The sequence below is a fragment of the Enhydra lutris genome, unplaced genomic scaffold (genome assembly GCF_002288905.1).
Source record: "Enhydra lutris kenyoni isolate GAN:26980312 unplaced genomic scaffold, ASM228890v2 scaffoldscaffold69, whole genome shotgun sequence".
In the NCBI taxonomy this organism is placed as follows: domain Eukaryota; kingdom Metazoa; phylum Chordata; class Mammalia; order Carnivora; family Mustelidae; genus Enhydra; species Enhydra lutris.
Genome location: NW_019154153.1, coordinates 1,400,568 through 1,415,768, shown reverse-complemented (window position 1 = coordinate 1,415,768; position 15,201 = coordinate 1,400,568). Strand labels below are relative to the sequence as shown.

General features: G+C 46.2%; 1 protein-coding gene across 17 annotated transcripts in view; it reads left to right on the top strand.

Moving 5' to 3' along the window:
• LOC111159674 (calcium voltage-gated channel subunit alpha1 C) overlaps positions 1–15,201 on the top strand; it is a 621,933-nt gene that overhangs the window by 375,039 nt on the left and 231,693 nt on the right. For all 17 annotated transcript variants that reach the window (XM_022522246.1, XM_022522244.1, XM_022522241.1 and 14 more), the window contains exons 4-5: positions 5,062–5,201; positions 11,616–11,755. In XM_022522246.1, the coding sequence (XP_022377954.1) occupies positions 5,062–5,201; positions 11,616–11,755 (280 nt within the window). The remainder of the gene's footprint in view (positions 1–5,061; positions 5,202–11,615; positions 11,756–15,201) is intronic.

Sequence of the window (15,201 nt, the reverse complement as noted above, 5' to 3'; positions counted from 1 at the left end):
TCTAACTGAATGAAGGAGTGAAGGGCCGAGAGAAGAACTGGAGAGTAAAAACTAAGGTACTCAAGTTTCTTCATCTCCCTTCATTAGAGATAGTCAGGAGACTGTTTTAGAGGTTAGGTTGAATGATACTTAAATTGTGAAACAATCTGGCATACAAGGTGCTGTTTGACACATTATTATTGTGTCTCTTGTCTTTGCACCTTGTACTGAGATGGAATTGTATGACTGGGCTTCTTATCAATTCTGTCTGGTGCAGAAATCTTGGCAGCTCCAATAAATACACTTGCATAAATTTAAGTGATTACACACACGCAGGCTCTCTTTGTATGAATTCTCACACCTTGCCCTGTTATATGGCAGGTCTAAGCTGTATAGTGTTCAACCCAGGTGGTGGGCATCACCATCTGTGCCATGTGTGTGTGCGTGCGTGCATGCAGAAACATGCACATGTGCTTTGACATGGCAGGCTCTCCATGGTTGTCCTTGTCTGAAGAGCTCTACCCGGACATGGCTTCTGTCATCAGGAGTCAGTGTTCTCCTAAAGTACAAATATGAATGATGTCCCTACTGAAGGACCTTTATATTATAAAATCTATTTGTGTTTATAGTGATCCTCAGAGCAATGAAGAGAGGAACTCTTTGTTCCTGTCTGTGTCTTGGAATCCGCCTCTACCTCAGGCAGAACCACACACATACCAGGGTTTGGCATCCTCATTCACCACAGAATTTTGAAGAGACTTTGGAAATCATCTGCCACTTTGGAATTGGTGTTCAAAGTTCCCAGAAAAACAAATAAAGAGGCAAACAAAGCAGTGATTCCTCTTCTCAAATAAAATCTTCTGCAGGAACCAGCATTGTAAAGCCAATAAAAGTCCTCTAGGCTAGTCAGAGATGGCGACTTCTTTTTCTTGTGTTGTCTCCGTCCTCACCCCATTGTACTGGTTCCCCTCTGTGTTAGGATCTTTGGACAACTTAGCATGTGGGTTGGAATGGTGCTGCTCTTGTTCAAGACAGCAGGGGGTTCAGTGAGCAAAGGTCCACTTTCTCAGCCTTCCCTAACCTGTAACTGCTCCCAGAGCAGCGCTATGGAAGCCCAGGGCTCTCTGCAGCATTGCATTTTTTAATGCTTAGCTAATTCTTTTACAGACAAGGAGACAGACCCAGAGAAGTCAAGTGACTTGACCAAAGACACACAGCCAGTGGTACCAGAATCAAGATTATTACCATCAAAAAATAATTTAGTCTCTCTCTTACAGAAGGAAAGATAAGATACATGTACATGAAGAGATAAAGGAAAAATAAAATAAACACTGTTCTCATCAGTGTCTATTAGTTCCACAAGTGTTTAGAAGATTGATATCATGGTTCCTGGAATGTGAGGCTCTTTCCACTGAATTTTTCTAAATATTTGAGACATGGGTGTTGCCATGGGTGCCAGCTGCCAGCGGTAGTGCTGAGAAATGAGCAGGGAGAGAGGAAGGGAAGGGTGAAGAAGATGAACATGGAAAGGCAGCAGTAATGGGAAACAGCCGTGGTTAGGAAGGAAGGAAGACAGGAGCTTCTGAAAGGCTGAAGTCATCATACCTGCCCAGGGAGGTAGGGCTTCACTCTTGATTTGGGAAGGGGGTCTTCCAGGAGCCCTGGGACTCAATTGTGGTGTATTACCATTCCAGCCTTGATCTTCCTCTCATCTGCAGGTTTTCATGCCTCCTTTTTTTTTTTTTTAATGCCTCCTTAACCCTGTCCAACTTTAACACAGAACAGTAAGAATGGGAACCTTATTCTTTCCTTGTTGACTTCCAAAGTTCCTGAGTTCCCAAAATCACAGAAAAAAAAAAGTTACCCCCTTTTCACAGGCTGAACATTGTGCATTCTCAAAGAGCTCTGTGGCGCCTCAGATTTCAAGAGGGTGCACAGCTCTGGCCTCAGAACTCAGGCAGGAGGAGAGCTATGAAGGAGTGTGTAGTCACAGGACCAGAGGTGTAAGACATCAGCACAGCAAGAGAAAGGTCTTGGACAAACTTTTGCATTTCTCCACTCCATTCATTTTTGCCCTTAGGTGTTTCTGTGGCAACACAACATATGTTTTGAAAGGATCAACCAAGCTGTTTCACTTGCTTACATTTTCGTTTGTTTTTCTCTTGGGTTTGGGGTGGGTGGGATTAACTTCAAGAGCACTCATCCCCCTGAAGTCAGAACGAATTGAATAAAGCCATCAGCACGCGCACACACTCAGCAGCAACAGACACCTGCCTGGTGTCTCAGGATTCTTTTTCCAGACCCCTTCTTACTCAGTTCTATCTCAGATCCCTAAACAACTTAGGATGAGGACTCTGACTCAGTTGTGTCTCTGGGGATAAGCGGGGACCAGTGAGAAACATTCCCCTGCACCCAGGAAGGCAAGATGAGATGAATGGACCTTTGGACCCAGGGTCAGGAAATCTGCTTTCCCATCTTCTGCATATACTTCTCTGACCTTGGTATCTTACCAGCGTTCTGGATTTTCAAGTAAGGTGGTTAATTAGATACCCTCTAAGATTCTTTCTGTCTCTCCAACCCAAGTGCTTTAAGCAGGATCCTGTAAGTTCTGCCAAGGAGGTACATTCCCATAAGGTGGAAGTGCTTTCGGGGGATGAGATTGCCCCACATGGAAAGGGATTCCAGCCTCATCTCTCATCTCTTCAGTCTGCACACTCTCCTGCGGCAACCCCATTCAGCCCTCCCCTACAAGCTGACCTCCCCTTGACTCCTTATGTCTGATCACCAGGAGCCCCGCAAAAGTCCCATAAATGCTTTAACTCAGCAAGTCCAGAACTGATGTCTCTCTGCACTGCAGCAAGAGGCATGGACATCCAGAGTGACCCAAGTTAGGAAACTCAGGCAGGGGAGCAGTGCCCTTCTTTTGTTATTTCTTCCTCCAACCCCTCCATTCAACCAGAAACCACATTACCTTCTTTTTATCTCTCAACCCCACCTAGATCTCACCAGTCCCCTATCTACCTTGGCTCAAGCCTCCATGGTTTCTGCATGGGTCACCCCCCAACTCCCTCCAACCCCATCACCATCCTCACACTCTAGGCCAATGCCAGATGATAGTACACATCTGACTCCAACATTCACTATCGCTCAGGATAGAATCTAAGCCTCCAGGGGCAGCCCTAAAGCCCCCGGTCATCTTGTTCCTACCCACCTCTCCAGCCCCATAGCCTTCACTCTAGCTGATCAGATGCCTGCCTTACCTGAAGCTCTACACACACGTACACACACACACACACACACACACACACTCTCCATGTTTTCCCTTTCAACCCCGTCCTGAAGGAGTTTAACCCATCATCAACCTAATCAACCCACTTTAACCCAAAATCACCTCATATTAAAAGACCAGAGGCTCCCACATACTGTTACTTGTTCCAAGGTCATTCTCCCCCTCCCCATCCCTGTAATGGGTAGTGAGACCATCCTGCCCCTAAGATGCAGATTAATGCCGGCCTCTCCATTCCCTTCCCACAGCTTCTGCCTGATCAGGGCCTTCATCAGCACATGGGCCCGTGGTTCTTAAACTTCAGGGTGCCTCTGGAATACCTGGAATCATCCAGGCTCCACAGCCAGGAGATCCACCTCAGTAGATCAGGGGAGGGTCTGGAATTCTGCATTTTTAAACTCTGTATCCTCAAACTGCTTCACCCTGAGCTGGGCACAGTGAAGCTAGCACTCATTCCAAGTCTAGCAAATCAGAAAGATTGGCTAGGAGCACAGGTACATGTGTGGGCTAGCCTCCCCCCACAGAGCTACCCATCAGGCTCCAATGGCCCTGCTCTTGGAGCACCTTCCCAGCAGGAGGGCATCTGACTTCCCAGGTGATGCCCCCTCTCTACATGTGGGTGAGACCTAGAGGTCTTCAATTAGCTCCATCTGACCCAACAGACATAGGGAAGATAGTTCTAGGAGTTCTGAGCCTACTGTCTCCTTGGGGGCTGTGACTGGGCCTGTCCTGCTTGCAGGATATGTGGCCGAATGCCATGTGGACCAGTGTTTTGTGGCTCCAGTGAGAGATGGGCTAAGGCTCCTGCAGAGCCGAGCAGTGGAGTGTGAAGGCATCCAGGCAGCCTTCCCCTGGTGGGGGCCATTAAGGCACCGCACTGGGAACAAGGTTGTGGGAGAAAGCAATTAGTGGTGAGGGAAGCCAGTGAATCAGCACACAGAGTCGGCTCGCTCTAATTGAGCCAACAAGTTTGTCCTGTTAAGTGTGGGCTCCTAGGGACAGGAGCTTCATCCTTAAATGCAAAGCCTTCTTCAAGGTGGTAGAGAGAGGAAAAACACTACCTCCCACCCCTTGAGAAAAGAGATGAGCCTTTTCTCTTCACTGCCCCACCCCAGTGCCTGCCTCCATCCTGGAAATGCTGATTTTCTCAGCTGTCTCTGTCTTTGGACAAAGATTTTTATTTTCTCAAGAAAGAGAGAGACTTCAAATTTAGGGTCAGGGTATATGAGCAGATTGCCTGTGTTTTAGCTGCTGTTAGAAGATTTTCAAGGTCTCAGCTTCTTTGTGGCTGTGTTTCTGGTCTATCATTTTGGAGAACCCAAGATGGTTTCTTTATCTTCAGGTTTGTTACCTCAAGGTGGCAGTAGGTACACTTATCCCATGGTTCTGTCCCCTCCTTTCTGAGCATTATTCTTTTCTGTCTTGGCATCATTTCCCTCTAGATCAAGACATTATGAGTTCTCTTCTGAGAAGGTGCAATGAAACATTGACTGATTAACTAAATAAGATATTTCTCCAAAATGTGTAATTTTTCTACCACCCAAATATTTGCATTATAATGGGACATTTGAAGACTAAAGAAACCCTTAATGCCCAATGAATTGGAGCTCTAAGTTTGGAGCAGACTGTGGCATTGGTAATCTGGCTTGGGGGTCCCACCCGGTGTCCCCCTAGATCCTACCACAGAGTGGGCAGCACTCTCCTCCACCTGCTTGGGAGATCTGCTGGTTCAGAACTTTCCAGATCCCCGATCTCATTGACTTTATTTTTCTCTCCCTTCTATTTTTGTTTCCTAGGAACGAGTGGAATATCTCTTTCTCATAATTTTTACTGTGGAAGCATTTTTAAAAGTAATAGCCTATGGACTTCTCTTTCACCCCAACGCTTACCTCCGCAATGGTTGGAATTTACTAGATTTTATAATTGTGGTTGTAGGGTAAGTATCACTACCTTTCTCTCTTCCCTCCCCTCACCCCTCACCATCCACCAACATGTGCCTCCATTTCCTTCTGTTATTTGTATCTCTTTTTATTTGGTCATCGTGGCAATGGGCACCAGGCAAGATGAGAGGATCCATTAGTCACTTTGAATTCAGACTTTCTCCAAATGGAAAAGACCACTTACATAGGAACATCTCCCTCACACACACACTCACATGTGTGCATTCACACATACACACACACACACACACACACACACAACACAGAGTGGGATCTGAGTGCTTTCATGGAGCTCAGGATCCTCTCTATAACAGAGGAGATTCCTCTGCTTAAGGTCTTTTATTCCATCTCCAACCACATCTGGCCTGACCACTCTTCGAACCAGTTCCCCTGCTGAGTTCCTGAGCAGGGTTCGTCCAGCTGGCCTGGCAAGCAGCCCATGGGCATGGGGGTGGTGGCAAAGCTGGCAGAAAAGGTGCCATGGATGCCCGATCTTCCCTCTGCACTGGGCCTCCTCTGGGGCCCCAGGAAACAGGCTGCTCAAGATAGGTAGGTGGGAAGATGACAGAGAACTATGAAGGGCCAAGTCATGGGTGGCTTAAGTAGAACCAAACACACCTTTCCCCAGACATGCTGTTCCACTGTAACATAAGATAAAGCAAGGTCAATATATGCTCTAAGAAAAAAAAAAAAAGGGGAATGTAAATAATAAAATTCAGAAGTGATGATCTCCTTATGTAGGAATTAGTGACTTTACAAAAAGATCCTCTATGAAATATCTATGCACATGCTATGTGAAATGTAGTTCATTAAGACACAGTTGCTAAAGTTCCAGCCACTCCTCTATTTTGTGAAGGGAGGGCATCTTACAGCAGGTTCTCCTTCGAGAACAAGCTGAGGCTTCTGGGAGCTCATTTGGCATTTTTCTGAGTCCCGAGAATGGTCACGTGGTGGCCGCCTGGCGTTTTTTACTCCTGCGGAGTTCCAACAGACTTCAGCGTCAAGGTCAATGTGTCACTGGGCTCATGTCCCAGGAACCTATTTTTGGCGGGCATCGTTCGTGCCTTTCCAGTGAACACACAGGTCCTTCTGGACTCCTCCAGAGTGCTCACTGCTTGTCATCTCCTGGGAGTGTCTGGTCTTTCCTGCGGGAAATAACAAGAGCAAATCGAGACCATTGAGAAGTTCTTTCCTTGCCTCTCGCCATCTGGATGACTTATTAGGGTTGTTTGGAACTGTCTTAGGGGCTTTTTCGTTGTCTTTTATTTTTGTACAGCCAATGAATAACACACTTTGGCCACCTTAACACCAAGGATATTTGGGTGACGTGAGAAGCACAAAAGTTACTGGATTATTTGCCAGGTATAGATCAGGCTCCAGAAGCCTGGGAGCAAGGATGCAGCTCTAAGCCATCTTGCTACTTCTGTTCTCACCAGGGTAAACAAAGAATAACAGAACAAATGCCTTGAATTAACTCCCTAAACCATGGCAAAAGCATTTAAGGTGCCTTGTTCCACATGCCCCTGAAGCCTTTCAAATTCAGTTGTCTTTCTCACAGCCTCGGGCTCTGGGGAACCCTTCCCATGAGTCTAGAAAAGAGCCCCAGGAATAAGATTGATGGAGAGATAAGGGTGCCTTCAGGGACTAATTTTTTTCGGCAGAGAAGCTCATGTTTATGGAAGGAGTTAGAGTTGACTGCCTACTGTGCTCTGCCCCCTCCGGGGCCTTCTCTACAGCCTAGGAGGTTGAACCCGGAAGCACAGGGCAGAGCTCAAACCTGCGCTTGAGGGAAGGAGCTAGATGCCTTGTTGTGTGGACACACATATGGCATCTTCTGCTTGCTTGAACCTTGCTTTATCCCTCGCCCTGCTGTCCCTCCCAGTAACCACAGAGGGCAGCCTTCGTGAGGTCAACCTGGATTTCGGTCACAACTTCCTGGGATCCAGGCCATGAGGCTGATGACGAAGGAAGCATCCAGACTTGGTCCTCTTCCCCGAGATGCCCCAGGTTGGCTGTTTAAACCCCAGAGGTTACAATGATAGAGGTTGCTTAGGTTGTGGTTCACCATGACCCTCTGGGCTGCTCCCCCATTACTATCACACACGGACATATTTGACACCTAGTTCTCTCCTCCAAGGGCACTGGTCATAGAGGCTCTCTGTCTAGCCTCAATCGTGGCCCATTCTTCTAACTTGCAAAAATCACATGCGCGAGCGCGTGCGTGCGCACACACACACACACACACACACACACACACACACAAAGTGTAGCTCAACCTCCTCTCTACAGCTATGCCTCCTTTTTATATCATATGAAATGGATATCTTACTGCTTCCCTTATGTCTCCTAGGAAATATCTTCTCTCCCGGGCTCCTCCTCGGCAGCCACTTAGGGGAAGGTTTCTTCGGCCCTCCTGCAATCAGAGAGGATCTGCCTTGCCCTGGGAGAGCTGGGTTTGCCTGCCTGCTGCCTGAGCGCCAAGCCTAGAGCTGCTCTCTCCTTTCTGCATTGCCATGGGGGGAGCCTGTGACAAGAGGCATTGCCTAACCCCCACAGACCTGACACATTTCCTGCCTAAAGTGGAAGAGTCCCCTTGCTATAGTGGGGAGAGGAGACTACTGAATGAAAGTGTGGAGGACTTTAGAGCCCTCTGTGAGCTACCCCTCCCTAGCCCAACCCAGGGACCTGGGGGTCCTCACTGGATCCCCCTGCCTGAGACAGTCTCCTCCAGCCGGGAGGGCTTTTGCTACCATCTCTCTCCCAGTATGTTGGCCCTGCCTTTCTGATCCGCTGGGCCCTCTAGAGCTTTAGTGTCCTCTTTTTAAAAACTCTAGGTCCAGCTAAGGAACTGCCGGACACAACTCCTGAAGAATTCCCCTGCCAAACATCCACATCAGAACCCAGCCCTTAGGGATATATAGACCACAAAGCAGTGGGTTTGACTTTACAGTCTCTAATTGAGAGAAACACACCAACTCTACAAGCCAAGAACATCTCCTAGAGCTCTTCCTGAATTTTCTACCCCTTCAAAAATTAGAGTCAGACACTTAATAAAATGTCTGCGTCAAGTTGAGGCAGAGGAAAGCGAAGAAATTTGTCTAACCTCTGCTCCCTTAAATAAAAAATATTTTGTGAACATCTTGTACCCTAATAAGCATATTGCTTTCTTTCAGGAAATACTAGGATTTGGATTTGGTTTGGATTTGGAATGTTGTTTGACAAACTTGCAAACTACTCTTCATTTTCTAAGATTTCAGTGATAACAGACTTCAGTGGAAAGAACATTTCTCTGCAGAGAGAGAAGCCCATTTCCCCCATCCTGGCAATTCTGCCTGGGGTTCAAGGCATCACCAGCTAATACACGACACTAGCAAACTGCCAAGCTGAGCTGAAAAAAAATCACAGGGCTGAGAAAGGCTTTAGATGTCAGAGTTGTCAAACTTCTTTTAGCTACAGAACCCGTTTGTTCAAGCAAAGCCTTATTCAGAGAGCCACGAAAGCTGCTCTATTCTAGCCACTTATCTCTGGCCTTGCTGCCCAAGAAGTCCCTGAGCAGTTCCAAGGAGCCCAGTTTGGAAATTCTTCATCTAGACCAACCCCCTCCTTGCTGGGCCCTGACTGGTTTTGATTTTCTGCCAAGCTAAGCCCCCAGCTGCAGCACCCCCTGTTTCCAGATCCAGTTCCCTGGGCGTGAGTCATTTCAGGAGTTCAAGCCTATTCTTCAAGAACGAAGTTCCTCTGGCCCCGAGTGCAGGTCAGGTGTGGAGCCCGAGTTCTGAAACATGTGCTTCCCCCGTGACCCCCCGGCCACAGCCCAGCACACACTCTGCTGACAGTGAATTGGGAGTCATCTCTAGTACAAAAGACAGAAATTGCCCCATATGTCCTTTCCCCTATTTTTCTTGGTTACTGCAAGAGCCCAAGATTCCAGGCTTCCATGCCCACATAGTTCTTTGTGTCCTGTGTCCCCTCTCCCTTGTCATCCCTCTGAAACCTTCCCACTGTGCCTTCTGCTCCTTGCAGGCCGCTGCCCATTCAGGGGTCAGCAGACATTTTCTGTAAGGGGCCAGATACTCGTTTTCAGCTCACAAGCTGTGCAGTTTGTCTCGATGATTCAACCCTAGCAAGAAAATGGCAATCAACAGCAGCAGTATGGGAATGATGGGTGTTGCTGAACTCCGGCAAAACTCCATTTCCAGAGCAAGTGGTCCAAGTGCTGCCCTAGACCCTCGGCTCTGTGTCTGTCCACTCACTTAGCTTCCTGGCTCCCCCAAGGGGCCTGCTCCATCGCAGTCTCTCCCAAATGCCATGTTCCACAGCCAGAGGTCAGGAGAAGGTCCCTACGTTTCTCTTATTTCTGCTTTCAGATTGGTGGCCCTTCCTTCCTAGCCACCTCTGGTTCTGATGTGTGTGATCAGACCTCTAGTCCTCTGGGGACTCCTCATTCCTTGAAGACAGGAGCTCTTGGCTCACTCCCAACTCTCTCCAACCTTGCTATTCCTGCTGCCCCCTCCAGTACCTTCTTGGTTCATTGATATCTTCTCCCCGCCAAGGGATCCTGACTCTATCCTGTCTCAGCTGTCCACTCCCAGGGTTATAGCCAATATCCCTGCCATAACTAACAGCTGTGCCCTCCCCCGTAATCTCAAATGAAACACCCTGCTCTGGAAACACCACAAGCCATATTTCCAGCTTACTCCCTCTAGCACTTTGACTCTGACAGTCCATTCATCCTGTCCCATTTTCTCTGTTCCTCTGCCCATTGTGTCCAGTCTTCCTTTTACCCAGCTTAGATGCCCAGCCCCATCACAATCTCTCACTTGCCTGCACAGTCAACTTCCCACTTTCCCTCTTCACTGACCTTACTCATTTGGAAAAACACCAACCCCAATCAAATCCAATTAGATGGAGATCAATCTGGTACCTGAAGTTGTGCCGCTGAACGGGGTAGAGAAACATGCAAAGCTGAGCTCATGGGTTGCACTTGGCACCTGTGACCACCAACTTCAAACCGGTCCTTGATGATACCTGGCAACCCTACTCCATTCACTCCTCCACTTTCTTTGGTGAGTCTTTAAAGGGGGAGGCCTTTAAACTTCCAGTACCTGCTCCCTTTTCCCATTTTCAGCCAATGACCTTGCTACCTGTTTCCCTGAGAAAACACAGGTAATCAAGGAGAATATCAGTACCCCTATGATGCACCTTTCCCCTTGAACCATGAGAAACCATCCCTTCCCCCTTCTAGGGCCAATACCCCTCAGGGTGTAGGAGATCCCCTGCACCCCCTGCAGGATAGCAATCCTTCTGTAATTGTTCTCTCACTTTTGCATGGTCCAATTGTCTATTTCTGTTACATAACTCCCATCACATATAAAAATGCTGCTATATTTCTCATTTAAAAACAAACACAACTCTGAATTCCACACCCTCTTCTGGCAACCATCTTTTTTCTTCTACTAACTTTTACAGAAGAATTCCTCAGAAGGCTTGTCTATACCAGCCACGTGGCCACTCAGTACAGAACATGTGGCTAATCTGAATTGAAACATGCCGTCCACGTAACATACAGAGCAGATTTCGAAGATTTAGCACAAAAGGAGTGACAAACATCTCGGGAAAAATTCTTTGTATTTATTAGAGTTGAAATGATAATATTCTGGTTATGTTGTATTAAATAAAATATATTATCATGGTTAATTTCTCCAGTTCTTACTTTTTTAATGGTGTTGCTAGAAAGGTTAAATTACATATATGCTCATATTTGTGGCTTGCATCCTATTTCTGTTAGAGCTATCTCAGACTTTTTTTTCCTATCCTCTCTTGAACCCATATCTGTTAGGCATTTGGCCCCATCACTTCTCCAAAACAGATATTTTCAAAGTCTCAGGAGTCTGCATGCTGCTGAAGCCAGTGGTTAGTTTCCCATCCTTGTATCTGCAGCACGAAACCAATTTCCAGGAGATCATCTGTTTGTACCTAGGCAAAATCAAAGGGGAATATTAGGAGGAAGGAGGTGGGTGGGAACGAGAGAGGATGTGGTTCCCGGCCACATGACGGCAGGAGCTAGGAAACCATGGAGTGGGAGAGAGGGCACTGCAAGAGGACTGAGACACAACAGCAAGCCTTAGCAACTTTACGCTTCTGTCCAGGCTGCCCAGGTTATACAAAGCCAGTTGTGTTCGTGCACAGCTTTGCCTATCACCTCTCAGACCTCTGTGGGCAATGGTGATGCCCTTTGGCAGGGCGGTACCCACACTGAGGGGACGTCATCTTATGATGGGCACAGTCCGTCCCATGTACACACCTTGGCTCTGGTTCCCGCGCTGGGGATGTTTGCAAACTTTGCTATCCCAAGCTGCCTTCAGAGAATTCAGGGTCTGACAGTTCCATCTCCCCTTCCTCTCTTCTAGGCTTTTTAGTGCAATTTTAGAACAAGCAACCAAAGCCGACGGGGCAAATGCTCTGGGAGGGAAAGGAGCTGGATTTGACGTGAAGGCACTGAGGGCATTCCGTGTGCTGCGCCCGTTGCGCCTGGTGTCTGGAGTCCCAAGTAAGTAAAGCCATTCTTCCAGGTCGCAGTGGTATCTTGTCACCCCCCTCTGCTGTCTGAGTTGCCAGGAGCCCTTTGCAAGGAAAACTGATTCCATATAAAAGGAGGTATTTTTTCTTAAATGAATTCCTTTGCTATAAATAAATAAATAAACAAATAAATAAATAAAAGATTATACATCCTTAAAAAAAAGAACTTAACTCTGATGTGAGCCCATGAAACCACACTGTGGTCCCAGCTCCTGTAAACACCTGGAAAACATCCACGGCAACCAAACAGCCAAGACAGTCTACCCAGAGAAAGAAATCCTTTGGCCAGCTGAGCCATCCTCCCCCAGGCCCTGGGCTGGGAATTTATTAAGCACGTTTGCACCGAGGAGCCAGGTGAGCAGAGAAGGCTAATCCCTAGGGCTCAAGCTCAAGGTATTTTAGCCAATGAGATTATCTCTACTTTCTGTATTTTTCCAAAGAACAATCAGAAAAGCATCAATGGTTGTTCAAAAAGTTCTATTTGCCATTTCTCTCAACCCTCTCCTTCTTTCATGTCAAATGGGACATTTCCGGCTTCAAAAACCCTATTTATGGACAGGCTGCCTGCCTTTGTGAGAACTGGTTTTGCCCAAGGGTGGAGGGTGTTCAGCTCTCTGAATCAGGCCAGAGGACATTGAAGAGATATTGTCTATCCAGATACCAGTCCGGTGGACAACCCCTCTTCTCCCTCTTCCTCCAGAAGCCTGCTCAACTGTGGATGAGCCCCGGGCACTGAATACTACAACTTCGGGCACCCCGTATCACCTTCAACAAAGCTCAGCCCCAGTTGCTCTTAGGGGTTAAGTCAGCTTTCAGAGAGTTCCTCATTCCACTCTTCCTTGATCGATTGGCACGATCTGAGCGTAATTCTGGCCTGGTGTGCTGAGATTTTTCCTTCTCAAGTCAGCTCCATCAGATCTGGCCCATAAGTCAAAGTAGAGACAGTCCCTATGACTGGGCTGAAACCAGACGAATTTGGAAATGGGAGCAGGGCACAGAAAAACAGAGGTCCTCTGAACACTGAGCCTTTACCATAGAAATGTGAAGGACCTTATATTAAACTATTCGATTCTTTCCATACACGCACAGAATGGTGGGCAGATCTTCCCAAAGTAACCTAACTAACTAGCAGCAGAACAGGACTAGAACCAGGTCTCCTGACTTCCAAACCAACTTTCTTTCCTACTATGCAATACAACTTCTTGTAAAGGATTAACTAGTATAAACCTCTTGTCTTAGACTTCTACACATATATCCCATCTCTTCAATTATATTATAAGCCCCTGGAAACCCAGAACTTTGCCTTATATTGGCTCTGTTCCTGCACCATGCCTACAATGGTCTCCGCACAAGGTAAGGGAATTTATTAGATAAATGAAGGCAAGAATTAGAATGTTTTCTTTGCAATGGGGCCACCTGGGAGAAGTCTGTGGTCTTTCTTAAACTCAAAAGTGAATGCGGAGCTAAGCCTCACACACACATTTGGAACAGATTCTTTCTACTTGGCCTTAAACATTTTAGGACATCTAGAAATAGAAACAGTATACAGTTGACCCTTGAAAAATGTGGGGATTAGGTGTGCTGACCCCCACCTTGCACAGTTGAAAATTAACATATAATTTTTGATTCCTCCAAAACTTCTCTACTAATAACCTACTGTTGACCAGAAGTCTTACCAATAACATACACAGTCAGTTAACACATATTTTACATGTGTTATAATATACTATATTCTTAAAATAAAGTAAGCTAGGGAAAAGAAAATGTTATTAAGAAAATCATACAGTGGGGCACCTGGGTGGCTCATTCAGTAAAGTGTCTGCCTCTGGCTCAGGTCATGATCCCAAGGTCTTGGAATGGAACCCCGGAGTCAGGCTCCCTGCTCAGTGGGGAGCCTATTCCTCCCTCTCCATCTGCCCCTCCCCACACTGCTTGTTGTGCTCTCTCCTGTGCACTCTCTCTCAAATAAATAAATAAATAAATTTTAAAAAGAAAATCGTATGGTGAGAAAAAAATACGTTTATAGTACTGTTCTATATTTATCAAAAAAAAAGTCTGTCTGTAAGTGGACCTACACAGTACAACTCATATTGTTCAAGGGTCAACTGAATACGAAGGCCAAGATCCAATTTCCCTTTTGTCAAGCCTAAATTCTTGATTTCTTGATCAGCTTTCTTGATTAAATTCTTGATTGAATTCTAAATTTCTTGATCAATCATCCATAACTCAATAGACCAAAATCAAGGAATGAGAAGGAAGGTGAGAATAACTTTGAACATGACTTTAAGTAGCTTAATATGATGACAATGATGCAGCCAATGTCTCAGTGATAGGAGCTATGAACTTCTCCAAACTTCCCACCAAATTACAGGGGACATGATGAATCTTACCCTCTTATGTGTGTGCTTATTAGGAGCACACACTTTCAGAGCATTGTTCTGTGTATGAGGACATACCATAAAGAACAAATATAGTCTTTTCACCTGAGGAATCTGACAATCTAATAAGAGTGTATCGGTCAGCTTTTGCTGTAGGAACAAACAATCCCAAATTCTCAGTGACTTAAAATCCGAAACCTATATACTTGGTCATGTCACATGATGACGTTGGCCAGCCCCCTCTTTTCTGGGCTCAGCTGGGCTCTGGGCTTCTATATGGGATCTCATTCCAGACCCCAAGTTGAAGAAGCATCCAGCAGGTAGGCCATGTTGTTCTCATGGCAGGGTACAGATGTTCAAAAAAGGGACAAAAGAGCACAAGCATAATTTAGGCTTTTGCTCAGAATGGCTTATATCATGGCTGCTCAATTTCCAGGGGCCAAAGCAAGTCGCATTGCTATCTTTGTTCCAAGGATAAGGGCACCAAAAGTATACTGTACCTGTGAGAAGCAAGGGTGAACAAACAGTGCAGTCTAACACAGAGACTGAGGGGTTTGGTATTGCAGAAATATCTACAGTAATTACTCTAGTACAGAAATTCTTAATTAGAGATGCATTGGTTGAGAGTCACTCATGCTTCAGTGCTTTAAAAAGGAGAATCAGATTAGATACAGTAGCTAGGTTCCACTGTAGAAACTTCGTAAAGAAAGTGTCCTATCGCCATATGCATTTCGTTAATGGTAGAACTGTAGAGTGCGGTCAGGAAAAGATATCATACCTTGGAATTCTCTCAAGAAGATGAGGACATGATACATACAGTAACTCAAAGATAAGGACCTACTATTACCTGTCATGCAGTCCAAGAAGGTAGCTTCATCATGGAAGATGATCACACTGAGATGGTTTTGCTGGTGTCGACAGCCTTGCAGGTGGCTTCATGCTTATACATAAGGCTAACAACTGTATCTTGTGTTCCCCAGGTTGCCAACAGAATAGCTCTTTTTGGAGCTTAAAGGAAGGGCTAATCCAGCCTGTCACC